Source organism: Embiotoca jacksoni, unplaced genomic scaffold (assembly GCF_022577435.1).
Source record: "Embiotoca jacksoni isolate LCO1_2020_lvr unplaced genomic scaffold, fEmbJac1.0.p SCAF_8, whole genome shotgun sequence".
Taxonomy (NCBI): Eukaryota; Metazoa; Chordata; class Actinopteri; family Embiotocidae; genus Embiotoca; species Embiotoca jacksoni.
The window spans coordinates 16,795,825-16,822,406 of record NW_027185436.1 but is presented as its reverse complement, the minus strand read 5'-3'; the positions used below and the strand labels follow the sequence as shown (position 1 = coordinate 16,822,406).

At 41.5% G+C, this 26,582-nt stretch overlaps 2 protein-coding genes across 2 annotated transcripts in view; one reads left to right on the top strand and one right to left on the bottom strand.

Annotated features, from left to right (window-relative positions):
• Positions 1 to 333: 333 nt before the first annotated feature.
• Positions 334 to 15,121, top strand: LOC138215738 (glutamine--fructose-6-phosphate aminotransferase [isomerizing] 1). Its single transcript, XM_069178065.1, has 19 exons — positions 334 to 382; positions 2,269 to 2,376; positions 2,877 to 2,984; positions 3,120 to 3,245; positions 3,373 to 3,431; positions 3,516 to 3,650; positions 3,739 to 3,800; positions 4,010 to 4,089; positions 4,173 to 4,281; positions 4,422 to 4,585; positions 6,290 to 6,385; positions 6,779 to 6,876; positions 7,105 to 7,225; positions 7,582 to 7,739; positions 9,896 to 10,010; positions 10,447 to 10,574; positions 10,967 to 11,134; positions 11,775 to 11,936; positions 13,080 to 15,121. Exons 1-19 carry the CDS (start codon positions 376 to 378, stop codon positions 13,122 to 13,124), a joined length of 2,049 nt encoding a protein of 682 aa, XP_069034166.1. The 5' UTR covers positions 334 to 375; the 3' UTR covers positions 13,125 to 15,121.
• LOC138215739 (anthrax toxin receptor 1-like) overlaps positions 15,036 to 26,582 on the bottom strand; it is a 27,127-nt gene continuing 15,580 nt past the window's right edge. The window contains exons 14-18 of the mRNA XM_069178066.1: positions 25,690 to 25,731; positions 24,583 to 24,678; positions 24,223 to 24,390; positions 23,283 to 23,363; positions 15,036 to 19,376 (exon numbers count right to left, since the gene is read on the bottom strand). Coding sequence (XP_069034167.1) covers positions 18,903 to 19,376; positions 23,283 to 23,363; positions 24,223 to 24,390; positions 24,583 to 24,678; positions 25,690 to 25,731 — 861 coding nt within the window. The 3' untranslated portion in view covers positions 15,036 to 18,902. The remainder of the gene's footprint in view (positions 19,377 to 23,282; positions 23,364 to 24,222; positions 24,391 to 24,582; positions 24,679 to 25,689; positions 25,732 to 26,582) is intronic.

Sequence of the window (26,582 nt, the reverse complement as noted above, 5' to 3'; positions counted from 1 at the left end):
AAAAATCCTGCCTTCAGCGTTGCACTGATGACTTTGGAAAATACAGAATGTGTTACAGTCCGTCGTTGTGTTGTCAGACTTTACATCCTACAGCAGCTGGCGGAGAGCACAGTGAGTGTCCTTATGCAGCGATGTTGATTCTAGGTGAGGTGAACGGCGGCGGCAGGATCTAATGCCCGAATCATATCCTGATGCCACGTCAGGAGTGCGTACGTCATTGTCGGCGCAACCTGACGGACAGACCGCTCGACCAATCAGAGGGCGCCGTGCAAGATGGCGGTTGGCTCCGATTCGGAGGAGGGGCGAAGCTCGTTGACAGGCGTTCCTAGCTACCCGACTCCTCCTTAGTAGCTGTGAGGCAACCGAACAGCAGACATGTGTGGTGAGTAGCGAAGATATTATACACGCACGTTCATCAGTGAGACATGTATGTTGTCCCCTGTTTACCAAAACAGAAAGTAAACCCAAATCGAAATATTACTAAGCATTGTTAGTTCGAGCTTAAAGGCTTAGTATTAGCCAGGGGTGGCTAACCTGAGTTTCCTCAGCGAACATGAGCCGATGTTGTGGATGCTGCTAGCTCGCTAAATATAAAACTGTTGTCGTTTATTTGCGGGTTGCGAGAAACGGTGTTTAAAAAAAGACAGCAACGTTGTGGAAGTAAGATTAACATGACGTCCCCCCACCCCCCCCGCTAACGCCAGAGAGCTAACATGGTCTGCGGTGACATAAACGCTCATCGCAGAACTTCCCATTAGCTTAACCGTTGTCAAGTCTTTTAATCGAAGAGCATTAACCAGTTCTTGAGTTCATTTTTTTTTTTTGTAGTGTTTAAAATGAAAGCGTATCTATAAGTACCCTCTGTTTGACTTCTGCATCGCTGTCAAACTGAACGGACGTCAAACTTGCATTGTTTACTGTCGGCACAATCTGAGCACACCTATCAGACGAGATAGACTAGTTGGTTATTCTGTTGAATATCTGCCAGCAAAGTAACATGCGACCTTACTCGGGTTTAGTCATTGCTCCTGGTGAACCTGTTTATGAAGTAAAGGTGGGTCTTGTGGTATTTTCTGCGGCCCCTCACCGCCTCCCTCCATCACTCGCTGTTCTGAATGGAAGCTCAGTTGAACCAGGCTCTGCCAACTCGCTCTACATTTGTATGTATGTCATTGCTCAGCTGGGAAACAGAGCTGTATTTCATGCTCCCCTTTGGCCATTCATGTTGTCAGTTGATAGACTGGATTCCAGATTTGTTGCAGGAAAAAAAAAAAGAAAAAAAGTCCTGATTATTTATGGAAGTTGTCAGTAAAATGCTCAAATCGAAGTTACTACACTGTCATAGTCTTTAGGTTGTTTTAAGAATCATACACAAACAAATCTCAGTCTGGTTTACAATGTAAACATTGTAAAACGCTTTACAAACACAAAACCGAAACATTTTGGATTAGATTTGGTCTTTGTTGTTATTTTGAGACCCCCATCCCACCAAACCCCATCACCACTTTCCCGAGGCCAGAGATTATCTCGCGTAACGCCAGGTTTATATTTACACTCCATTGTCTCAAAGCAGGTGTTGCTGTCAGATAATAGTATCTGTTTTTCCAGTTATCCAGTAAGACTGGTTTCTCATGGATTAGTCATCAGCCTTTTGAATCCTAAATGGTAGAGACATCGTCAAATAATGCTTGTTAAATTACATTTTTCTTGGTTTCAGCAGCCTCCTTGACATATTCATTGTTGTCATGATTAGGTCTGATATACCTGATGTACACAATATTTTACAGAGTTTTTATGTTTTGAAATTCTATTGTCCAACTGAGTTGTTGCTTAATCCTTTGGATATGTTCTCAATTAATCAATTATCTGCCTGGTCTTTTAAATGTCAGAAAAATGAGGTGAAAAATGCTTAAAATGTCCTGTTTTATTGCGACCAAAAGATATTCAGGTTATTATCGTAGGGGACTAAAGGAACCAGAAAATTTTCACATTTAAGATAAAATAAAAATAGTTTGTGAATTAGTTTTCTGTCAATCAACTGATCAATTAATTGACTAATTGTTGCAGGTCTAATCTGATGTAAAGACTAAGTAGAACACAGAATATCTGACATTAATTCATATTATAACTGTAAAACCCAGTTTTGTAATATTGATTTTAGCCGTACGATCTAGTTGTAGTTATATTAAAAAAAAAAAAAATCCACTTGCAAAAAGCGTTGAGTCAATTGCAAGACTGAAATTCTTATTATTGCCCCCCTCTGTCCAGGAATCTTTGCCTATCTTAACTACCATGTGCCAAGGACTCGCCGTGAGATCCTTGAGATTCTCCTCAAAGGTCTGCAACGTCTGGAGTACAGAGGCTACGACTCAGCCGGTGAGAAAAACAGAAAAGGCTTATCACCACTGACTCTGTTTTCATGAGGTCTCTTTTCCTCAGTGTCTCCTTGTAGGGCAGCGATTCAGATAACGACCTGAAGTTGTGGATAGTTTGGCAGTGTTCAGTACAACAGTATTGCAGCATAAAACGCTCTTGACGGTCACGCTTGATGTTTTATTTAGTTCTAATTAACACAAAGCTAAACTGATCTTCACTGTGAATTATTAAACAGTCATTATTATCGGTTAGACTTACTGCACCACTAATGGAGCTAATTTACGCTGATGTCCATTTGCTTTCACTCAGATCTTGAGGATTTTTGCCCACATTGGTTGAGTAGAGCACAATCTAATGGAGGAGTTATGCCATGATTAGACAAAAAATTTGACAAAACTTGCTAGTGATTTTAGCACCATAATACTTTTAAACCTGTTGATACTTAAAGCCTCTTCATCCCCGTAATTCTCATGTGATTTCTTACTTTTGGATTTTGTCAGGTGTGGGTATTGATGGGGGCAACGGCAAGGACTGGGAGACAAACGCCAAGTCTATCAATCTGATCAAGCAACGTGGAAAAGTGAAGGTCCTTGATGAGGAGATCAACAGTAAGCTGAGATTAATTTGTTCACTTGAGAAGAATTGATGATTAATTGATGCCTTGATTTGTCATCCTTTATACTGTGGCACAGTTGTTACACTAAACATGGTCTGTGTTGGTGCTCTGTTTGTTTGATCTTTAGAACAGCAGGATATTGACCTGGATGTGGAGTTCGATGTTCACCTCGGCATTGCTCACACCCGCTGGGCCACCCACGGTGAACCCAGCCCAGTCAACAGTCATCCACACAGATCTGACAAAACCAATGGTCAGTTCTGATAAAGATAATAAACTAAAACACTCTGCACAGCTAAAAGTTTAACTCTGTATATCACAACAGCTCGGACAGTTCGTCGACTTGTGTGCACATTTTTGATCATCTTTCTGCTTTGCAGAGTTCATAGTCATTCACAATGGAATCATCACCAACTACAAAGACCTGAGGAAGTTCTTGGTGAGCAAATATTTTTGATAAAAAGGCAGCTTTTCATCACTCTGCGTTATAGCCAGGACTTACTCTCTCACTTCATCTCCACAGGAGAGCAAAGGCTATGAGTTTGAGTCAGAGACCGATACGGAGACCATCGCCAAGCTGGTCAAGTACATGTACGACAACCGGGAGAATGACGATATCAGTTTTGCCACACTGGTTGAACGTGTGACTCAGCAGCTGGTAAGGACCTGGCGATGCACACCACAGCTACCGAGGTAATCAAGAGATGAAAGCGCTTGGCTGACGTGTTTGTTCTTTCACTTGCCAGGAGGGAGCCTTTGCGCTCGTCTTCAAGAGTGTCCACTATCCCGGAGAGGCAGTCGGCACAAGGTACACTCACACTGATGCTGTCAAAATGTCAAAAAGTATTGTCAGCTGGATTTGTAAATGCTTTTGTTGCTGCTGTTCCTGAAATGCAAACTATCATTTCACCTTTTTCACATGCTGTTCTTCGCTGCGTGTAAAGGTCCATAAACTGTGAAATCATCAGTTAAGATGTGGTATAACATGAAGGATATTCTCTTCTATGTTTTGCGCAGGAGGGGAAGTCCTCTGCTGATGGGAGTGCGCAGTGATTACAAGCTGTCCACCGACAATATTCCTGTGCTCTACCGATCCAGTAGTTATAATTTCTGTTTTTAGCCAAATTTATCCACGTCATTAGATGAGTGTGTCTGAGGCCCGGTTTTGTTTGTTTCCCAGCTGCTAAAGACAAGAAGAGCTGCACTGCCCTACCCAGAATGGACCAGGACACCTGCCTGTTCCCTGTGGATGAGAAATCCGTGGAGTACTACTTTGCCTCTGATGCAAGGTAAGCAGATACCTGTGTCTTTGCATCGACCTTTAACAGCGTACAGAGATTGTCCCTCACTCATGCTCCGTTTATCTGCGCCTTTCCTCTGAAGGATAAATCAAATGTCTGATGTGGATTCTGGTCTGTCTCTCCCCCAGCGCAGTGATTGAGCACACAAACCGGGTGATCTTCCTGGAAGACGACGATGTGGCTGCCGTGGTGGAGGGACGGCTGTCCATCCACAGGATAAAGCGCAGGGCCGGAGACTACCCAGCCCGCGCCATCCAGACCCTGCAGATGGAACTACAGCAGATCATGAAGGGTGAGTGAAGGGTCAGCCTTTGTGTCAAGATTTCCCCCCACCCTACATTACTAAAAAAATAATTTCTTCTCTGCCTTCTAATGTTGTCTTGAACTCTCGTATTATTGTGCAAGTCAAAATAGGTGAACAGCTGCTTATATAGCTGAGCTGGCTTTTAGCGTACAGCCCTGATGGCATCCTTGTCATCATCCAAATGTTACAACCCTGCTGGATCAGTTGCACCTCCAGGGATGTCACTGTTGTTACACTGACCCCTGAGGTTCAGGACCTTTTCACCCTCCTCTTCCCTCCCTGAGTTGACATTGTGCACTCAGTGTGTCGTCTGAGACTAAAGTACTTTTTATTGATTTAGCGTTGTACTCTAGCACACAAGATTTGAAATTAAATGAAGCCTAATGAGGTTAAAGTGTACAGTTACATTTACATCAGATGAACAGTGTGGGAATAGCAGCTCTTTTTATAGAGTGCCCCAAATAAAAGGAAGGGTTGACTACTTTAAGAATTATAGTTAATTGCTTTCTTGTTGCAAAAGATGAGAAAGTTGATTCATAACATTTGACATTGCTGCATTAATGAATTTCCCAAGATCACTACAGTTAAACTGTTCCATGAAGGGGATCAGGGCTGCCTTTTTATTATCCGTTTTCCATACCACTCTGTGAAATGTCAGAAAGTCATTAGAAAGAAATGCCCATCACAACTTGCCCAAATTTAAAATGTCTTCAAATTGCATTTTTTATCTGACATTCAAAAATCAAAAAATATTACTGTCATGTATGACGGTAAATCTTTATTTTTGAGAAGCTGGAACCAATTGAGGCGTTTAATCAATGAGCTGTTTGGCGTTAGAAATGTCATAAAATGGTAAAAAAAAAAAAAAAAAAAAAAGTTCCTATAATCAACTCATCAATTATTCAAATTGTTTCCGCTGTAAAATGGGGCTTAAATGTATTGGCCAAATTAAAAATTGTTTCCATCATTCGGCTACTAAATCCTAAAATGGAGTAATTGAGTATAAAAAGGGTGCGGTGCCTTGCACTGTTCACCCAATATGGATATTAACGCAGTTGCTTGATGCCAAATCCAATGTGCTTAAGTACAGAGCCAACACAATAAAAAAAAATTTGTCACCACAGCATTACTTTATTCATTATAACTCTGAATATGTTTTATGTCCCTCTTTTCCACTCACTGTTCCTTAGTAGTCCAGCAGAGGGCAGAGGTAAACTGATGTTGGCTGCACTCAACATTCCTTTGTGGTCCTGTCATTACTCAGCCTCTCTCCTCAGTCTCATTTTTTGGAGCCTTTCTGCTGAATAACCTCATTTGCATGACCCAAATTGCTGTCAGAGGGCCGGCTTAAAAACCCTTGCATTTTTCGCTCTGACAGTTTGTTATTGATGGTGAAAACCAATATCTCCCTGACGTCTCATGTTTGTTTTATTTAATTCAGGGATAACTTAACTTGTGGTTTCAAATATGTTACTAAAGCAGCAAAAAGCTCTTGCTCCTGCAGGAGGCTGTGGTTTACATTTTAAGGAGTTTGTGTGTCAACAAGACCTTTTTCAGACGACCTCATGTGTGCTCACACTTTATAAAAAGTCTCACCGCGTGCTTAACAGGCGTGTGCTAAGAGTGCTTCGTTTTTGTTTTTTTTATTAGGGTTGCAAATGTTCCCCTGACATCTGATTCTCTCCATCACAGGCAACTACAGCTCCTTCATGCAGAAGGAGATCTTTGAGCAACCAGAGTCTGTGGTGAACACCATGAGAGGGAGAATCAGCTTTGAGAACAACACAGGTCAGAGAGGTCACTTATTCATTTCCTCAGTGGAGCATTGATGTAATACCTCATTTTACATCGTCATTACTCGATGATTGCCAAGCTTAAAATTGCTTCTGAAAGTTTAAACAGATGCTGTAGCTTTGCCCAAGTACACGTGCAACTACATTTAGTTTAGGTTTTCCTTCCTTAGTTTCCCTGCATACATATCATTCCATTCCATAATAAAGGGAGTTTTAAAACAAGCACGGCTGCAGTTGTAATAATGACTTTTTTCTCATTGTGAGTTACGCAGATTTAATAAAGCTAAACCTGCAGATGTGCTCTCCTGAGATCTTTGTGGCTTTTTTATGAATGAGGTGGAAAATAATGGAGCAGAATGATGCATTAGCTGTTTGGGTTACTTTTCAGTGACACTGGGTGGACTGAAGGACCACATCAAAGAGATTCAGAGGTGTCGCCGACTGATCCTTATTGCATGTGGCACCAGCTACCACGCTGGAGTAGCAGTGAGTAATCGCCTTTAACCAACCAGCTTTTCTTCTTTGGTGTAAATTCACATATTCTGTCATCTGTCTGTTCTGCTATCCACATTGAATCTATGAGACTAATGGGAAATGTGTTGTCTGTGTTGTGGACTCGGGTACGAGGTTTGTGTCCAGGCTCATTCTCTGCTCTGAGCTCGACCGGCTCGTTTTAACAGAATGAGGCTGAGCTGTCCTCTGTTGCTTCCCCAGACCAGGCAGGTGCTGGAGGAGCTAACCGAGCTGCCTGTCATGGTGGAGCTGGCCAGCGACTTCCTGGACAGGAACACGCCTGTCTTCCGAGACGATGTCTGCTTCTTTATCAGCCAGTCAGGTGTGGAGACCGGTGCAATCTGGACTTGATCTACTGCACATTCCCCATTTGTACTTGACCTTCCATTCAGACCAGTCACTTTCTCTGTGCTCTGCAGATTTTTAGCAAATTGTTCTGCTGTACAGCTGAATTTTCTCTATTTGTAGCCTTTATAATGTTTGATTTTATCATCTTTTGGGGTCTGATATTTCGGAGGGGGGGGGGGGGGGGGGATTGTGGTTTCAAAACTGTCAAATCAGATTCCCACATGGTTCAAAAACAATTTCCTCACAAACTAATAAATCGGCATAATTTTTACTGTGTGAATTATTACAGTACATAAACTGTTATGTTTTCTATTTCTGCCAACCCTGCAGGGGAGACCGCTGACAGCCTTATGGCCCTTCGCTACTGCAAGGAGAGGGGGGCTCTGACTGTGGGAATCACCAACACGGTGGGCAGCTCCATCTCCAGGGAGACTGACTGCGGCGTCCACATCAATGCCGGGCCAGAGATCGGCGTGGCCAGCACCAAGGTAAACCATGACAACCGCGGCTCGGATTTACTCTTATAGCCCTCATGAGTGTGGCTCAGTCTGAAGGGCAGACTGATCAGCAATCAGCAGTTAGTGCCAATTGGTTAAAAGCTGCTCCACTTGTTCTGAAACCCGAGTTTTACGCCCATTTGAATGCAACGACTGGAAACAATCTTCAGTGGAGGGGGCTGGATCCATATAATCATGCAGTGAATTTGGGTCTGGTAATACCTCGCTAAAATTGTCTTACCCTTCGCTAAAAAAATGTTTGTCAGTTATTGTTAGACTAGACAGAGCAGTTGTTGACAGCTCGAGTGGATGCTTATTAGCCAATTGAGAAAAACAATGTGCATTTTTCAGCACGTGTCTGAAAACTTCAATATTTTCCTCTGAGGTAAGAGGTGTACCTCACAACAAAGGTACATGGCACCCGTTTTAAGAAACAAAGGATTTCTTTATTTTGGAGGAATTTACCTTTCGATACTCTGTATGAAGCAACTGTACACCAAGTTGTTGCATTGTTTCATAAATAAACTCAACTGACACTGAATAAGACCCAGATGAAAACTCCATCGCGAGTCGTGTCCTGCCTTTTGGAAGCCGACTCTGTCCTCCCCTCTGATCCCACAGGGAGTCGAAGAAGCCTGATATTCTCATCTTGACTCGTGTAAAGTTCAGACACTTGGTTTTTGAGCCTCTTCCCCTTTTCAGGCTCGTAACCAAAGGGGTTTGCCTGCTGGGACTCCAGCTAAGGCTCCAGCCTTTGCTAGTCAGCATAGAAAGAGACAGAGAGGGGAGCAGGTCCTTCCCTGCCCCAGCACTCGGGCTTGGCTCAGTGACTCTTGTGCTGCTCCAAAGTCCCAGAGCACGCCTCAGAGACGCCATCATTTACTGCTTGGCTGACTGGGCCACACACCCACCTCAACCAAATGCTGCACTTTTACAACCAAGCTCATCAACTCGCTGGAGAACATGTATCGCACCCAACTGCTGAATGTCTCCTAATTCATCTATTTGGTCTCTGCTGTCTCTGTTTCATGCTAATTCGAATTTCTTTAGTTAACTGGAAAAGGGAGAAAGGAAAAGCGCTTTTTCCGATCCATGTAGTCATATTCATAAGTTGAGACTCAAAGTCAAAGTACTTTGATGCTATCATGAGGAAAATGCTTCTGGCAGGTCAACAGGCAGTAAATGGAAGAAGATGGCTTGATGAATTACTTAATAGTATCGAACTTTCAGGGTCACAAGTTTGTTTTTTAGTTAACTACTTAGGAGTAAAGATAATATTTTTAAGGAGACATTTGGTAGGGTTTGCATGAAAAGCAAGGAAAGTTGGTCACACTAAACACAGTTTACTGTGGATTAAACATGTTGCCACATCTGAGCTGACAGCAGGGACTGTCAGACTTCTGAGGGCTGTGGTTTGTGTGCTGTCAGGGGGAAAAAACAGTGTAGGGTTTTTAGAGCTATTTTCTTGGCCCTACACATTGTCATTTCTGGGTCCAGAGGGTCCTGTGAAGTGACTTCGCCCGACTCAAATGGGCGTGGAAGGTCTCCAAGCGTGCTCGGAGATGAAGGAAGAGAGAGGGAGTGGGCGGTGATGACGGCGGGTGTGGAGTCTCAGATGTGCGGAGGTTATGAGCAGTGACATTTCCAGAATGATCCGAGAGTGTGCTCTTTAATCTGATGTTCTGTGTTCGCCCGTGCTTTTCAGGATGAGCAGCACCAGCTTGACCGAGCTCCGCTGCATGCATTTTAATGCTGCTCGGCATGTAGTAAAACCCAGCTCTCCCTCCGTCTCTCATCTGGTGCAAATTATCAGCTGGAGACAAAGTCCACTATCAAAACACAGGGATGAGAAGCACAGAGCTTCACGAACTGTGCTGAAAGGCTCAAGCCAGGATCTGGTTGCTGGTCCTTGAGTTCATTATTGTGCTGAAAAATAGGAAAATAACCATACAGTTAGAAATAAAGTCACACATTTCACTGCAAAGTGGACTGTGAAGTTCTACCCTCATGCACACATCATGGAACAGCTCTTCTCTTCATTATTCAGAGGATCGGAGAAGTAATGACAAACATTTCACACCCCCACCTCTGATATAGTGGCATAGGTAATAACACGTACTCTGCTTTTCTGACTTTTTGCTCTGCAGGCCTACACCAGTCAGTTTGTCGCCCTGATCATGTTTGCACTCCTGATGTGCGATGACAGGATCTCCATGCAGCCCAGACGCCGTGAGATAATCCAGGGCCTGGGAGTGCTTCCAGGTAAATCAAGCCATCAGTGTTCAGATTCAGCCCTCACTGTCCTGATCCCACGTGAGGTTAAAATGTATGAAATACCAGCTCTGATACATCCAGAGCCTATTTCTTTTTCCTTTAATTTTTCAAACAAGCCTCCTGGAGGAGGAAGCTAAGTGATGGGAGGGGGATCAGAGGGAGAGGGAGGGGAAAGAAGCAGAGGGAAGACTGGCTGTGGGTCATTGCATGTTTTTCTAGATCTAAAGCACATGATGGCATGTCTTTAATGGTAAACCAATGAGGAATGTCTGGTCTACTCTGACACTCCCTTCCCACTCCAGGTTCTGGCATGTGACAGCAGCAGTATATTGACTCAGTATTTTATTAAAGATCATGCATGGTATTGTTTTTTTTAATCAATCAATCAAAAGAGTCAATATGGGGTTTCTCTCATGTCTGTTAGATCTGATTAAGGAGGTCCTCAGTTTGGATGATGAAATCCAGAAGTTGGCAACAGAGCTGTACCAGCAGAAGAGTGTACTGATCATGGGAAGAGGCTACCATTACGCTACCTGCCTGGAGGGAGCACTGGTGAGCAAATACAACCACAGCTCGTCTATTTGTTTGTTTTTCTCTTAGATATGAGAACCTTTTAAAACTGCTCTTAATTTGCACATCTTTATGTTGCTGAAGTAATATTGGTGACAAAGACAGCATAACTTCTTTTTTTTTCTTTTTTTTTTTACTTTTTCTAATATGAGAATGTGTTGCCATAACAGTTGGCTTTCTGTTATGTTACAGATAATTCTCTCTGACTGCACAAGTCCCTCCTCCTTTGAATTATAAAACACTGTACAAAATCAAGTCTTAGAAAACTATTGTTATAAGCTAGATTTTATGTTTGGAAATTTAAGCCATAATGACTACATTGTGAGATTAGATTTGCTTGATTAATTTGCGGGTGTTTTTTTCATCTTCTGTAGAAAATAAAGGAAATCACATACATGCATTCAGAGGGCATCCTGGCTGGTGAGCTGAAACACGGTCCACTGGCACTGGTGGACAAACTCATGCCGGTTATCATGATCATCATGAGAGATCACACCTACACCAAATGTCAGAACGCCCTGCAGCAAGTTGTTGCCCGCCAGGTAAGACCTATATATCTCTATATAGATGTATCTATATAGAGATATATATCCCAGACATTAATATTTGTAGGAAACACTGAAGCAAAAATGTTTAAGAGGGTATTTGATAAAGAGAAATGATATTGTGCGATTATGTTTGTTTTTTCCCCCTAATATTATGATCCATTCTGACGTGATTAACCTTGCAGATTGTTTATTCGCTCATTTAAATGCTCAAGAAACACACTTTTCGACATCAAAAATGAATCAGATGCTATACAAACGTACATTATATTATTGAAACGGACTGTTTTTTAGAACTGTGATTTTGAACCAGAACATGTGAAGTTCAGACCTATAAGACAGTATTTAAATGTTGACTTTTAAACATGATGAACATTTGGTGACCAAAGCACATTTTGCATGTTAGGTTCATTTTCACAGTCCTGTCTGTGTTGCACCTCTGATCCCCTTCGCCTCTGTAAATACATGGGAGGGGTTGGTGCAGCGTGACATCATCGCTGCCAGTAATCTGCAGCAAATGGCGGTTCAGGAGATGTGAAAATCAACTGAGGGGAAAAAACACGGGTAGCTTATTTGAGATTCAGCTTTTTGCGAGTCCTATCCAGGTAACATTTAAAGAGGCTTGTTTGATTTACAGGGCCGTCCCATTGTGATCTGTGACAAAGACGATTACGAGACCGTCAAAAACTCCTGCCGCACCATCAAAGTGCCTCACTGTGTGGACTGCCTGCAGGGCATCCTGAGCGTCATCCCTCTGCAGCTGCTGTCCTTCCACCTGGCTGTCCTCCGAGGTTTCGACGTAAGCACTGTCCCTTCACCTTACTTATAGCATCTGTCACTGAAGACACAAAAAGTGTAATATCACTTTCCAAATCCTTCATCTCACTCGTCTGCAGTCATCATTCTAACTTTCACTGTCACCAATATGTGAGCGTTTACATACTGTTTTCTGTGTAAATCAAAGGGAAAGTACAAGTATGGAGGTTCATAAAGGAAAGCTGATCAATTTGAGGAGAATTTTGACATGTAGAGGTGAACTGTCCAAAAGATTCTGCAGCACAATATAAAGCACATGTGTTTTTACACTCAGTGTTAATATAATCTTAGTGTAACTGATCGTCTGGCAGTGTATCTCTGGACTGCTCTGTAGGCAGATTCACTGAAGAACCACTGCCAGAACTAAACATGCAGTGTTTATATGTGCAGGTCATAGTGTTCCCAACTCACTTAAACAGGTAACCCACTTTATGAAGGATGCAAACTTCCAAGCTCCAAACACTGTGGTGATAGTGACACTGGCGGTGACCCCTACTACATTGAAAGAATTACAATGACATGTAAACACCTCCCTCTGTGTAGAAAGTAAGGCTGTTCATTAGTTTATTTTTAATGGTAAATTGAGACCCTGTCAGCAAAGGAAAGCACACAGTGTACTGCTCTTATTTGTGTGGTTTTTTCTGTCTACTTGTAGAGGTCATTTCCTATTTAGCCTATTTTTTGCTGTATTGCAGAAAGTCAAAAGTAAACAGCTTAACTCAGGGACACCATGTAAATGTAGTCAGTGTTGTTTCTGCTTTTAAAGCACTTCACAGATATCCTTACATGGCAGCCTTGTTGAGGCAAACATTCATGAGCACACAGCTCCATCACACAACTACCCTGATTTTGTTTTTGTTGTTGTTTTTTGTAAATTTGTTCAAGTGCAGTTAAGGGATGACATGCATTCTGGCCAGGGATTTGGGAATTACAGGAGTTGCAGGGAATTACAGGGGACAAGCTGCCATATCACTACCTCGCACATTAATGTTTGTTTTTGTCAAGATTTTGGTAAATTGAACTTGAACGATTGACAGCAGTTAACAGCCGACATCCTCTCCTACTTGCTGTCCATTTATGTCTTTTGTTTCTCATGTTGTAAATGAGCTCTTCTATTTAAATGCAGGTTGATTGCCCAAGGAACTTGGCCAAGTCTGTGACAGTAGAGTGAAGTGCACCAATCATCACTTAACAACAAACGCCTGGCAGACACACATACAGACACCAAGGCAGCGTGTATGAAGAAACCAAGAGAAGACCGTGTCCTGTTTATGTGGCTTGTGTCGTGGCTCTTTTTAATGCAATCTTTTACTCAACAGTCGTGTATCTCACCGTTGCATGTTATCTGTATCTCACTGTCTATTTTCTCAGAAACATTTGGTGTCATTTTCATATTGTTCTTAGAAGTTGTTTCGTATGTGGTGGCACGGGCTGGGCTGGCACTGGCATTTCTTCATCACGCTGTTTCTTCAGGTTGGTGAATTTGTAGCAACTGACGGCAACCAACTGGGTTTATTCACATTTGTGCTCAAAACTTGTGAGCAAGCCTTCTGTGTTTGTTTGTGCAGATTGGTCTCTCTGGGAGCTGGTATTGAAGCTGCTGACAGACAGTTAGGCTTTTTCTCTTTTAGTGTAATGATTTGTAGGTTAGTTAGGATATTTTTCTTTGGCAGCTCATCATTTGAAGTGTCTTTACTCCACAGTTGAAGTAAACCACAGTCTTGAATCATTCCAAGCCACAGGTCATCGCTTCTTCATAATTGCAGGGTAGTTTTCCAGTTTTGACTCGGTTCCCTTCTTGGACTTTCTTCTGAGGACTTGTAGCGAAATGCAGGAGCAGCATCAGAAGTGAGATCACAAAAAAAGCTTGTGAATACACTACTGTGTAAAATCTTCTTGAGTATATTACAAATGCTTGTTCTTGTATGTAAACTTAATGTTTTGGGGATTTCAAACTCTGGTGTTGGCCAACGAGAATAAGCTTCGTTTACTGAATTACCAGAGACTTTAGCACCTTCTTTTACTGTTTTCTGCTCGTGATGCTCATACTGTTGATGCTCTCCGTGTACAATTTGTACAATTCTAATGCTGACTGCTCTTGACTTTGTGCTTATTTCTGGTGTCCAGTTTACATTGAAATTATAAACTGAAGTGAGATAAATTGACTAACCTGAAGTAGAAGTTGTACACAGTTGCCAGCACAGACCATGCCACCATGACTCCTGCAGTTGCAATATTGGGACCATTTGTAGTGTGTTTATTTCTTTAATTAATCTTGTTTTATTTTCCTTTAAAAAAAAAAAAAAAGGAATTTGAAATGATTGAAGTTACTCTTGTTTGAAAAGTGAATGTTACTGTCATTTGAAATGTGTCAAACCAAAAAAAAACAAATATCTCCAATGGCTTTGACAGTTGTAAACCAAAACATATGTTGTGTTCATCCAATGTTGTTTTGTAGCTAAACATGTACTGATGCTGGTTGATTGTGTGGTATTAAGTCATTTTGAGGCCCAACAGGGACATACACACGGTCACATGGAAATATGTCACACTGTAGATGCTTACTTGCGTAGAAAGTCAGATGCCAGCTGTGAGACTGTGATCCTAGATGTCTTTTATTCAAAAGCCAAGGAAATAGTCTCAAGAGATATTAGAGCTGCTTTTTTTTTTTTTTTTTTTTTTTTTTTTTTAACTCAATCGCATATTTTAGGTTTGAATATATTTATCTTGCTTTTACAATCAAGCCTTAACTTTTTTTTCCGACATTGAGCTTTCCCTGAGCCAGTGAACAGGTGTGAAAACTGGACAATGTTGTTACAGGTACTTTTGTAACCCTCCTACATTTGCAAATTTAGATTTCTTGACTGGATGCATTGACAAAAGGACACTGCACTGAATCTGAGCACCATCTGTTGGAAGCTATAGCATTACTGAGGGAGTGGGGCACTATTTATTAGTGGAACTGATGCAATAAAGTGTCAAATACTTCTCTTTTGAACTGTCTCAGGTGCAGTGATTCAGGATGTGCATGCTTCTTCATCCTAAAATATCTACAATGCCAAATAATGGGCTTGATGAAACATATGTAACAATAATTTTATTTGAATAAACAGGTAGAAATCCAGTTGTACACATACATTTGGATTCATATTAAAAGTTAAAATCATTGGTTTGTTTTGTTTTATGTGCATTATATACAAAGTGTTCAGGTACAGGAGAAATGCTGCTTAAAAGGACAACAGATTGCCAAGATTGTGAAGTGCCTGAAAGATTGGCACAAATGGTCTGGTGCATCCACATAAAGTCATAATGGCGGAGACACTGGGTCTGAAGTTACTCCACAGAGTTGACAGGACTGATAGTGCCACATTGACAAGGGCCAAGATGATCACACAAGCAGACCGGGAGTGTCGGCACACTGCAGGCACGACACGCAGCACTACCTTTAACCACTTTACAAATCCCCTTTTTCCACAGCAACGACGAGAGCAGCTGTTCCTGAGGGTATGTGATGAAGGCCAGGTGGAGCAGCTCGAGCGTCCATGTTGGTCCAAGTCCTCTCGTGAGAAGAGCACACCTGTCAGCGTCAGCCTGAGGAATGCGTTCAGCCTCAGCATGACTGAAAGGTAACAAGCAAAGCTCTTGGTGAAAGCAAGTGCAGTTTTCAGCAGGATTTCATTGCACACAGTAACCACAACAACAGCTTCACATGCAGCTGAAGAGTAATTCCAGGCTCTTAACAAGAACAGTCTCCATCCGCTGTCCATGAGGAACAGTGTTGGCAGTTTTTCATTGAAAAAGAGAATCATGCGAAGCATTTCAGGTAACATCTGTAACATCTGACATCTGTGCAGCAGCCAGGTTCACAAGTCTGTCCAAATCAAAGCATCACAGCAGCTTTAATCCGGGTGTGCTGAGTCAGATTGAATAACTACCAACAGGTGCTGTTTCTATTGACACCTTAATTGATGCAGCTAACCGGTGTGAGCACAGTTTTGCCAAATAAATCATTAACTACGTTAAGGAGAGTGGATTCTGATCCAGGCCTTTGCCTGCAGTAATTAGTTGTTAGTAGGAAAAGCACTGGTCTGAACATTAATGATGACTCCAGAAACCAAAACCAGGAATCTGAATTGGGTGAATCAGTGCTAAGTACAAAGTAAGCAACCTGAAACCTTTCAGTTTAGTAACCAGCATTTTTCAGAAGCGAGGCACTACAGAGCACTGTTAATTCCTCTTTAATGTTTGCTGGTCAGTACGTTGGGCCTCTTTAAGCAGCCTTACAGCAACATTTACCTTGATGTACAAAATAAAATAACTTTTATATACTTTATGTCACTGTAATTAGCTGTTTGGTTTTTTTACTACTCCACTTGCTCCTGATGACGCATCAATAACTTACATTCTTGTAGGTTAGTGAAAGAAAAAGGATCCCAGATTATCAACAGCTGGATAATTGTAAAACTTAAATATATATATACACAATTGAGTTTCTTATCAATAATCAAATCTGTGTGAACTGAACTCGTAAGCATATAGCTGACCTCAACTATAGTGCTGGCAAAGACTCAAAAAAAAAATTCTTTCCAATTAACTGTCAATTATAGATCTTGGGTTTAAGAGGATTTATGATAAAGAACCACCCAAATTCCTCCCAAAGAAATGATTAACTAGTGCCTATTGTTGTTAAATTTCTTTGTCTGTCATACAATGTTTATATATGTAATGTATGTTAGACATCTGTGCTGTAATGTGGAAACAAAAGCTGGCAACAGAGTCAAGACATCTTGCACTGAGTTGGTCTGACATGTGAAAGCCACTGAAAACAGCCCCGTATAAAAATGTGCTTGCACATTGTCAACTCTGTTTATCAACTATAGCTCGTTATCCCGCTCCATACATTCCACTGACCCCCAAATTATGTCACGATCGATCAGCACCAGCACGCCTTTCCTGCAGCCTGTCCACATTTCCTGAGGATTAGATTGTGTCTAATATTTTCCAGGATCGCTCACTCCATTCGTGCATGTGACATAATGCAACATGAACATCTGGAGTGAGTTAGCCATGCTCTGCATATTCTTTTCTTTCTCTCGCGCTCTCTTTTTGCCATAACACACAGAGAGAGAGAGAGAGGTTCTCTGTGCTTTTTGCACACAGACAGGGATGTTAACCCAGTGATCCCAGTGGCCAAACCAGTACTGTTAAAAAATAAGAAATGGAGCATTTGTACATTCAACAAGAGAGTTACATAATGCAATAACTGAACATACCTTAATATGCTAATAAAATGGCCTGTGGGAGACTTTGAAAGAAGGTGCACAGTGGATAAAGTGTGACTTTAGGGAATATGAGGCTAAATCCATTCTTGATGAAAGCTTAGATAACAAACAGCATAGTTGCAATTTTCACTGCCAAAAAGTCAAAATCCTAATGATTTGCATGTTAGTAATTGTATCTGAAGAAATGTACAGAAAGACCGTCAAATTTTATACACTTAAATTGTTTACTTGCATTCTGAATGAAGCTGACATAGCTGTCTAGATACTGATAAGCATCAGAATCGGATTTATTGGCCAGGTATGTTTACACATACAAGGATGGGATGGGAAGTTACACGCTATGTTTTCAGTTTTGACATTTAGACCCAGCCCCCATCCGATTGATGGGCTGTGCCGAGACTCCTCTGATCACCATGAAATAGCAACTTCATATTCATCCCCCATGAAACAGGTTTTTATCATAATGCATGCTTTGAGGAATTGAAAACACTTTCTGTAAAAAAAAAAAAAAAAAAAGATGATAAAACCGTTGACAGACTCTGTGCCAGTGTACTGTGGGACTGGCTGTAGTGATAGGAGACCAGACTTTCCCTTAGTTTCTGACACGCAGACATCTGAACACACATGATTATATAATTTACATACAACTTTGCCAGAAGCTGTGGGTGCATGAGCAATACGATGTGCAAAGCTTTTCCCTGATTCCGACATATTTATCCACATCTTGATAGATAGAGCGTATACCACGTGAACTATAGCTGTGACTGCAGTCATCTTGGTCAGGTCAGTTATAGCAATGGGGCTTATGGCATGTAGTAAATCCCAAGTTATTGTTTATTCTGATGAGCACAAAAAACAGGCTGGCTATGACTCACACTAGGCTGATTGAATATTGTTGAACAAAAGAAGTTCAGCTATATTCCATTGCTGTTTCAATGTGCTAACTGTGTAATGATTGTCATTTAATCCTCAAAATGAAGTGTGTAGAGTGTAGTGTACTCGACAATAAAAGTACAAATAAAATATTTAGGTTGTATGAAACAAGTACAAATGTTTAAAAAAAAAAAAAATAGAACAAAAATGCTCACTCAGAGCTCTGTTGCATACAATTGCTCAACATTCAAGAATTCAAAAGCAGGTATTTTTAGATTCTTCTACATCATCCTACATCTGCTGTATGTGGAACATAATGCAATGAGTCTTTTATCTTTTATCTCTTATCAGGAAAGAAAGGAACAGTACAAAAGCACACATTTTAGTGCCATGAGCATTTTGAACACAGTTGTGCTCGTTGCTGAGGGCTCATGTACAAGCTGTTGTTCCTCTGCTTGGTCAGGATTTATCCAATCGTGTGTGTTCATGGAGGGGACAGCAAGGCCTGTGGCACCTCTGAGGACCACGTAGGCCAATGTTTGTGAACCGGCCTCCATGACCTTCATTTATAGGGACTGTCTCTGTAATTCAAGCTTCCAAGCAATTGCACTTTTGTGCTAGATGTGTACAAAAGTCACTGTAGACAAATAGCTGAAAACAAGTCCTCATTGCTCGTCTTGACAAGGCAGAGAGGCGACAGCTCGCCGAGCGTGGCACAAACACTCATGTCCTCGCTTGCAGGTACAATCAAGGAGGTTTATGTGCTGAACGCTGGTGGGACTCTGTTGCCTTTTTCAGTCTTGTGTGAAGCCCTCCTGCCAGAGCTCTACAGACCTGGGCGAGGCGGTGGGCGGGCAGGTGGAGGAGCTCGCCCAGGAGGAGGTCCCTGTGGGGGGGGGTCCCTGTGGAGGAGGGGGCAGGGGGCCAGTTGGGGAGCCACAGGGTGGAGGGGTGGGCGGGAGCGCTGGCGGGTCAGGTATGTGCAGGGTGGTCGGAGGGAGAGCCCGATTGGGAGGTGGCGTGTAAGGAGGAGGAGTGATGGGAGGTGAAGGAGTGGTGGAAACGGGAGGTGGTGTTGGAGGCAGCGATGGAAGTGTAGAGAAGGAAAACGATAGTGATGATAGAGGGCTGCTGGGGGTCGATGGGAGGGTGCCCTGGGGCGGAGGTGGACTCCCCCTGGGAGGGTTGTAGATGGGAGACGAGTGATGGTTGAAGTGTGGGTAGCGAGAAGGGGGAGACTTTATGCGGGTGAAGTTCATGCATTTGCCCTGAAAATGAATAACAGACCAGATTTCGTTAGCAGAGAGCTGTGGACATGCCATGGACTTTTGTTTTGTTCCACTGTGGGCAAAAATTCACACAGACATTCAAATAAAATTGCAGACCGTAAATAGTTTGATTCAGTCTGGTGGCCAAACGCAATAAGAACCAACATCTACGTCATGTTATCCAAATGCTGTGCGGAATACCGTTGTAGCATCAATGCTTAAACTCTTGTAACAGTTGCTAAAGCATTTCATCCAACAAACTAACAAAGTTAGATAGCTAACGCTGACTACGTTCAGATAGTTCGATACGAACAGTGAAATAATAAATGGAAAAGTTTCAAATAACTTCAGTTGATTTTGTTAATTGGTAGGGAAAAAAAAAAGATAAAAAAATGGACTTTTACTAGCGAGATATTAAACTTAAAGAAGCAATGTGTAGGATTTAGTGGCATCCAGTGGTAAGGTTGGACATTGCAACCAACTTATTACAACTCGCCTCATGCCCCCCTTCCAAAAGAATATACGGCCACAAAAACATGAAAAGCCCTCTCTCGAGTCAGTGTTTTGGTTTGTCCTCTCTGAACTACTGTACAATCATGTTGGTGAAGAGGAGCAGCTCTTTATGAAGGTATGAAGGACTCATTCTAAGGCAATGAATACACAACAATTCAGTTTGAGGTGATTATACACTAATGGAAACATAATTATTAAAATTATATTTGTTTTCTGCCAATAGATTCCCCCCCCCCAAATCCTACACAGACCCTTTTTATTGTAAAGCTTTAAATTGATATTTGCATTAAAATTAACCAGCAGTTTTATCAAATTGTGTTTGAATTTTGTACTGTTTTAGGATGCACTGAAAACCTAAACGAGACCTGATATGAAATATAAAAGGTTTTCAGATTTTTATTTTAAATGATGTGAAATATTTAGTACTGAATATTCTCATTCTAACAACTTTACGCAATGGATATTTATTTGTACCAGTTGTTCTTGTTTTTCATTATTATCGCTCGTCAAACATTTTAGTTTCGTAGTGTTCAGCTTGGAAAATGAGGTCCTTTTGCTTTTATAAACCCTCTTTGACAAAACACACACCATATCCGCTCTGACAGCTGAATTAGTCTACGATATAAAAATGTCCCTTGTTGCTGTCTGTTACAAACTGCATGAACTGATTAATTCAGCAGATGACTCTCACTTTTCCTATTGTTCTAGATGTCAACAGACCTTTAAGTAATTCTCCGTCATCGTTTTAGTTGTGAGCGACCATGCAAGTGCTCAGCAAGATAAGTTAACCTGCCATCACTCTCCTCCATCCAAGCCAAAGTGAGGTCATGCAAAAGAAAATGTTCATATTCCAGAAACGAGCTACACCCCTGGAGCAGCTCCACTGAGCGGGGCAGGGAGCTGCAGCGGACTGATGAGAACGGACAGCTCTGCCTCACATTTACCACCGGGACAAAACAAACTTTGAGACACGACCAGGCAAAATGATGCATATTGTACGTTTTGCCAGGATGGGAAAAGAAACATAATCTCGATTTGATCCATTTCATTCCCAGAGGACGCCGAATATCATGGATCCTAATGACTCCTGCATTGTATTATATTTACAGCTAAAGTCAGTGCTGCAGAGAACATGTGGCAGCACTGTACCCTGCCGCCTTGTTCCCTCTGTTTGATTCCTACAAATCACAAAAAAACACATCAGTCTTTTCATGCTCAGAAATATATGACACGTTACAGGAAGCAGACTTGGATTTCTCTCCGGCAGGCCAGCTGGCCTCCTCCCTCCCACCACTGCATTCATTTAGAACAAGTTATAAAAGCGAGGCTTTGACAAGAGACTCCTAATTGCAATCAGAAAAAGCTTGTTTACTGCTCAAGGAAACTGCTAATGAAGTGCTTTTATCGTACACTTCTAATTACCGAGTGGTGGCTGAGTTCTACTTTCTGTAAAGACAAACAGAAACTGTAGAAGATGGACACAAAAAAGTAATAGGTCTTAAGGAGTAAAGAAATGAATTATCTTTGTGCCTTTTGGAAATTAGGCTGTTTTACTTTCTAAGTAATTCGCAGTGACAGAAATTCTGACCAAACTTTTGCATGCCACTGTGTGTTATAGCCAGTCCTTTATATTTGTGATGTAACGCCAGAACAGATCAAATAATTTTTGCTTGTAGCAAGTACAAATTATACACAGTATATTTGTGTGTATTCACATACACATAGAATATATTTGCTTTTTTTTTTTTGCATGAAGTCACTCATGCTGAGGTCTACTGTATTTATTGGAGCTACGGTTGTTTAAGTCGGTTTTAAATTTTGTCTACAATGTGTAATTTGTTTTAATGCAGTTGCTATAAGTTGTCCACAAACCTTTTAAAGTAAACCCCTTAAAAAGTTTAGCTTCTTTAGCCTCGTTAGGTTTTTACAACATACAGTATCACATATCATCTGCAGCTATCTGATTCATGCACTGAGTGAAATAATCATACTTTCTGTCATGACCCCAGTTTTCTGTGCTCTTGTCATCTTTTTTTTGCCTTTAGTTTGCCCTTTCCTTGACTCCTGTTGGCCACACCCACCTCGCCTTCTCCCAGTTCCCCAATCTGCTTTTTGCTGGCCTTGTCTTTTGATTTTCATTTGTTTGGTACCAACAGTCTGCAAGTGAGACTCGCCTTTTTGTTTCAACCGCCCATCTCATGTGTGCATTTGGCTCCTGCTAGTGAAACTGACATTTTCATGGTAGCACCATCATGTCATACTTTAAAACGCAATACTTCACTCTCAGCCTGAAATACTGTAACTGATATCTTTACAACAACTTTCAAATAAATCAAACGGTTCTTCCAGCAACTTGCAGCTGAATCTGGTCTTTTTCAGTTTGAGGACATCAAACGATCCAAAGAACAAAAGGGAGCAGGAGCACACAGTGGTGTCAAAACTGTATGCACCATTAAAAAAAAAAAAAAAAAGCTGTGAATTAATCACTGTGCTCAAGTTCCTTTTCATTCTGTAGAATAAATCACTTTATATTCCCTCTCTACAGCAGCAGCTGGTAGTCACACGAGCATCGTTTCATCTTCCACATTCGGCTGTATATTCTTTTAAGTGTCAACACAGCTGTGTGCCACCCTGAACTGTTCTGTGAAAAAAAGACAAGGTGCAGCTCTTCCCTGGACTGTATATAAAGGCCTGTCATCGCAGCAGACATCACTGTCGGGGTTGTTTGCACATTCACACCTGAAATCAACAGAACATGCTGTCGATTTCACAAAAACAGTAAAGTAACCTTACCTAGAAATTATGCTTAATAATTGTTCAGACGTACAATTGGCAAAATAATGGAGTGGGTTTACACATTTCTTTTCTGACAGTGAGGACAATGGTCTTAAATTAACACCGTTTTCTGTCTTACTCTGAGAAGTATGAAGCATTACATAAACTCTTGCGGTCTGGGATTATCCTACACCCGTTAGAGTACCCCGGGACTAGTTGTTTTTTTCACCACTTGTAGATCTTGTAGTCTCTGACTCTACGTCCGCTGGCAACTGTGGAGGCCATCAGACAGTTACCCCCCACTACAGCCGGCTCTTTGCGGAATTACATTTGAATTTTTATAATGACTTCACCAGACGCCTTCACATTGCAAAGCACGTTAGTCAGACGCTGCTGTATAAATCCCAACTCACCGCAAGTTTTCCCATGCACACGTCATTGCTCACAGCTGGTCCAGTCTTTCAACATTTTCAGATACAAAAAAAAAAAAAATCGTTCCAATTTGTAATCGTCATTTCCCAAATGCTAAAACGCAGCCAAGGCCAATACATGACACTGTAGGCTGATTTAAAGATGCTTGTTTTTGATGCCTACCAGTGTAGCTTTGGTGGTTCTTACCTTGTCACCTGGATGAGGTCTCATTACAGACACACGGTCGTAGCCTTTTCTTAGAAGCACCCACAACGCGTCCAATTTGCTCTATAAGAACATAGAAGAAACCAGGACATTACTTTTTCAGAAATCTAAAATTCTTAAGGTACATATTTTTGTAATCTTCTTAATGAAATGACAGCAGGTTTCTGGATTCAACCTTTCTCTTTCCTAGACACCTCCAAACACACTGCACACGTAACTCAAACTGAAATAAAATGATCAGTATTATCTCGTTCCTGCAGCCATTTCAAAGAAACAAACTGAAACGTTTCAATTCATTGCGAATTGAGTCTTCATAGTTTTTCAAAATGGCAAATACTTTGAGCACAAGAGCAGGAAATGCAGCTGTTTTTCTTCACAAAACTGCTGGCTGTGCAGCCCCTCTCCCCGGAGGTCAGTCCAACAGGAGTCTGGTTTCTATTAGCGATCTCCCCGCTGACTGGGAAGGTTTCAGAAGCACTCCTTTAACCCCGTACTGCCCCTGGAGGAAGGAACTATGTGCCAGCAGTCAACTAAGCCTTATTACCTTAACACATCTCATGCTACTTTCACCAAGACGTTTTAACAATGATAACATTACTTGCATATCCTCAGCCTGATTAGCATGCAGTAACTTGTAGCAGATGTTATACTTTACACAGCACACATACACATACAGCATCTATCCCAGCAGAGCTATTAAGCAATCATGAAAGCATTCAGAAATTATATGTAAGTTTTACAGACTTCTTGAGCCAATTACTGACAAATCCTCCCATATTTCTTATTTTGTAACATTGAACAGTTGAAACTCATAACTTCTACATGTTTCCCATTTTAGTTGATGTCAACAATGCAACAACAATGCATCTGCAGACCAAACCCAGTCCCCAGACAGGTCCCTCCCGGCTGCTCGCTCTGTTACCTTGATTGGTGAGTACCACTTGCGTGGCCCCGGGGGTTTGTGCATGCCATTGTTGAGAACTCGAGTGGGAGGCGGCACATACTCCTGCTCAGGCATCTTCACTTTAGCATTTTTGGCCTTTTCCAGCTTTGCTCCTTCTTCAGTGGAGCCTTTCTCTCCCCAGCGGACCTGATAACGGAAAGTATGGAGAGTCGGCGACTTATTGTCGACCACACACCTTTCATGTTTTATATCACTGCCAGACATTTTGACTGAGAGCTCTGGTGATATTTGAACTTCATAGAAGTGTTGTGGTCCTTAATTAGAGATATGTTTTCAGCAACCCCAGTAGTAGTAGGCTACATCTTAGCACCATCTCACCTCCATCCTTTTGATGCCCCCAACTCCTCTTCCTCCATAGTAGGAGGCATCTACAGTTGGCCATTTCTTCTTGGGGGCTTCAAAGTCCTCATCATCCTGTGAGAAGGCAGCAGGAAGCTGGTTTTATATATTTGGTGATGATCTACTTGGCAGACTAATCAGTTACAATGAAGGAACAATAACAAGTTGAATTAATTGTTCTTTCTCTGAGCTACCTGATGTATAACGCCCTTTGAGTTGTCACCCAGTAATTTATCTGAGGTAAATGCCTCTCTGTCTGCCCTCCCCAGTCCAACCCCAGCCCTCATTTCTGTCCCCTCTGCTTTGCTCGTCAGATCAGAGGAAATTACAAAGCCCACTGGCAGAACTTGTGATGCTTCAGCTCTTTAATACACCCTGTCTGACTCATAATCTTGAGGAAACCATAATGGAACGTAAGTTGTCTTTGAGGACTTGGTTGTCACTGGAGTTTGTTTTTGGAGAAAATTCAGTTGAACCCAACTTTCAGTTTAATTTGGTGCAAATAAATGCAGCCTGATTTCTCCTGCTGTGCCATTTTAACTTGTTGTTACTGTGTTGTGTTTAGGGGGCTGTCAAAATGTATTTTAATTGCATGAGTTTGCTCATTAGATTGGATCAATTTGTTCAGTAAATTCATGTGAATACTGTTTACTGTTAAGTTTAATTTCACATTATATACAAGGTTCAAAGATGTGATTTGGAAAACATGAATTGAAGAAAAACTGTTCTCTTTAAAACAGAAAGTGTGTGTGTGTGTGTGTGTGTGTGTGTGTGTGTGTGTGTGTGTGTGTGTGTGTGTGTGTGTGTGTGTGTGTGTGTGGAGGGGGGAGGGGGGGCTGTAAAAGTCACGATTTCATTATTATTCTGTGAGGGTGTTAACTCACATCACACTTAATGAATTACAAAACAAGTAAAGATAGTTTTAAACTCGGTATGAGTGGTGAATGATGCCACATGGTCATTGAGGTTTGCATTGTCAAAGTATACTAAGCAATTACACAATCTAAACACCGACTCTCTTTTTTTTTTTTTTTTTTTTTTTTTTTTTTTTTTTTTTGTCATTAGTGGAAGCTGTGTAACTCCTACCGAACTATCCTCCACAACTGGTGGTCGGGGTTCATGGATGATCTGTGGGTGGGGGGAAAAAAAAAAGACAGACTGCATTAGAGGTAGAGGAAGGAAAGCTTTGTTATGCATCCGAAAATGATAGAAGTTGTAAACACGTGTATCAAAATATATTTCTTATATAATCTGCATGTTAGAGCAACGTGTCTTCTATGCAACAAGACAGTTACACAATAACCCTTGGCTGAGGAATTCTTTTTTCCTCTTAGTACCACTTACAAGAGCAAAGCTCTGACCTAGAAATCTGCCATCCAGATTTTTTGGCCTGAAGTTGTTGATTAAGGAAAGAGAAGAGGAACAGGCTCATGAATACTGAATCATGTGCTCTTACATTCTTTATGGAGAAATGTTAGTCATAAAAGTTTACTGCATTTGTACTCTTGGTTTTTCTTATTTAACTGATGCTAACTCTTCGTCAATCTAGTTCCATTTTCACACCATGTTGTACAGCTGCAGCATTAAATAACAGCACTTTTTTTTTAAAACAATGTACACTAGAGTCTATGTCTTTCCCTTTGTACCCTTTTGCCTGCTTTTATGTCACCACATGAGCTGTCAGTGTGTGTGTTTTTCACCAGTGTAACAGGGACAGTTTCTTCTACACTAAATGCACTTGGCAAGTTTAGTGATCCTGAATCTTATTTGTGATTTTTCCTGCATGCTTCTGCAGATCCTGGAACACAAAATGATTCCCCATGGTAACCTAGCATCGTTTTCCTAAACATGCTTGCCGTGCAAGCTTCACTTTGCAAGAAAATGGCCAAGAACAGAAAAAATTAAGGGAGAGCAAGCCATGTTGTAAAAACTGACATCCCTTGTTGGCAATTCTCAATTTTCCTGTTTCCAGTGCTGGA

What these genes read in the sequence shown, in the direction of transcription:
- LOC138215738 (XM_069178065.1), top strand. An exon ending in AAGACCTGAGGAAGTTCTTG is followed by an intron (nt 3,432 to 3,515) that starts GTGAGCAAATAT and finishes TCATCTCCACAG; the next exon opens with GAGAGCAAAGGCTATGAGTT. An exon ending in CTTCTTTATCAGCCAGTCAG is followed by an intron (nt 7,226 to 7,581) that starts GTGTGGAGACCG and finishes CCAACCCTGCAG; the next exon opens with GGGAGACCGCTGACAGCCTT.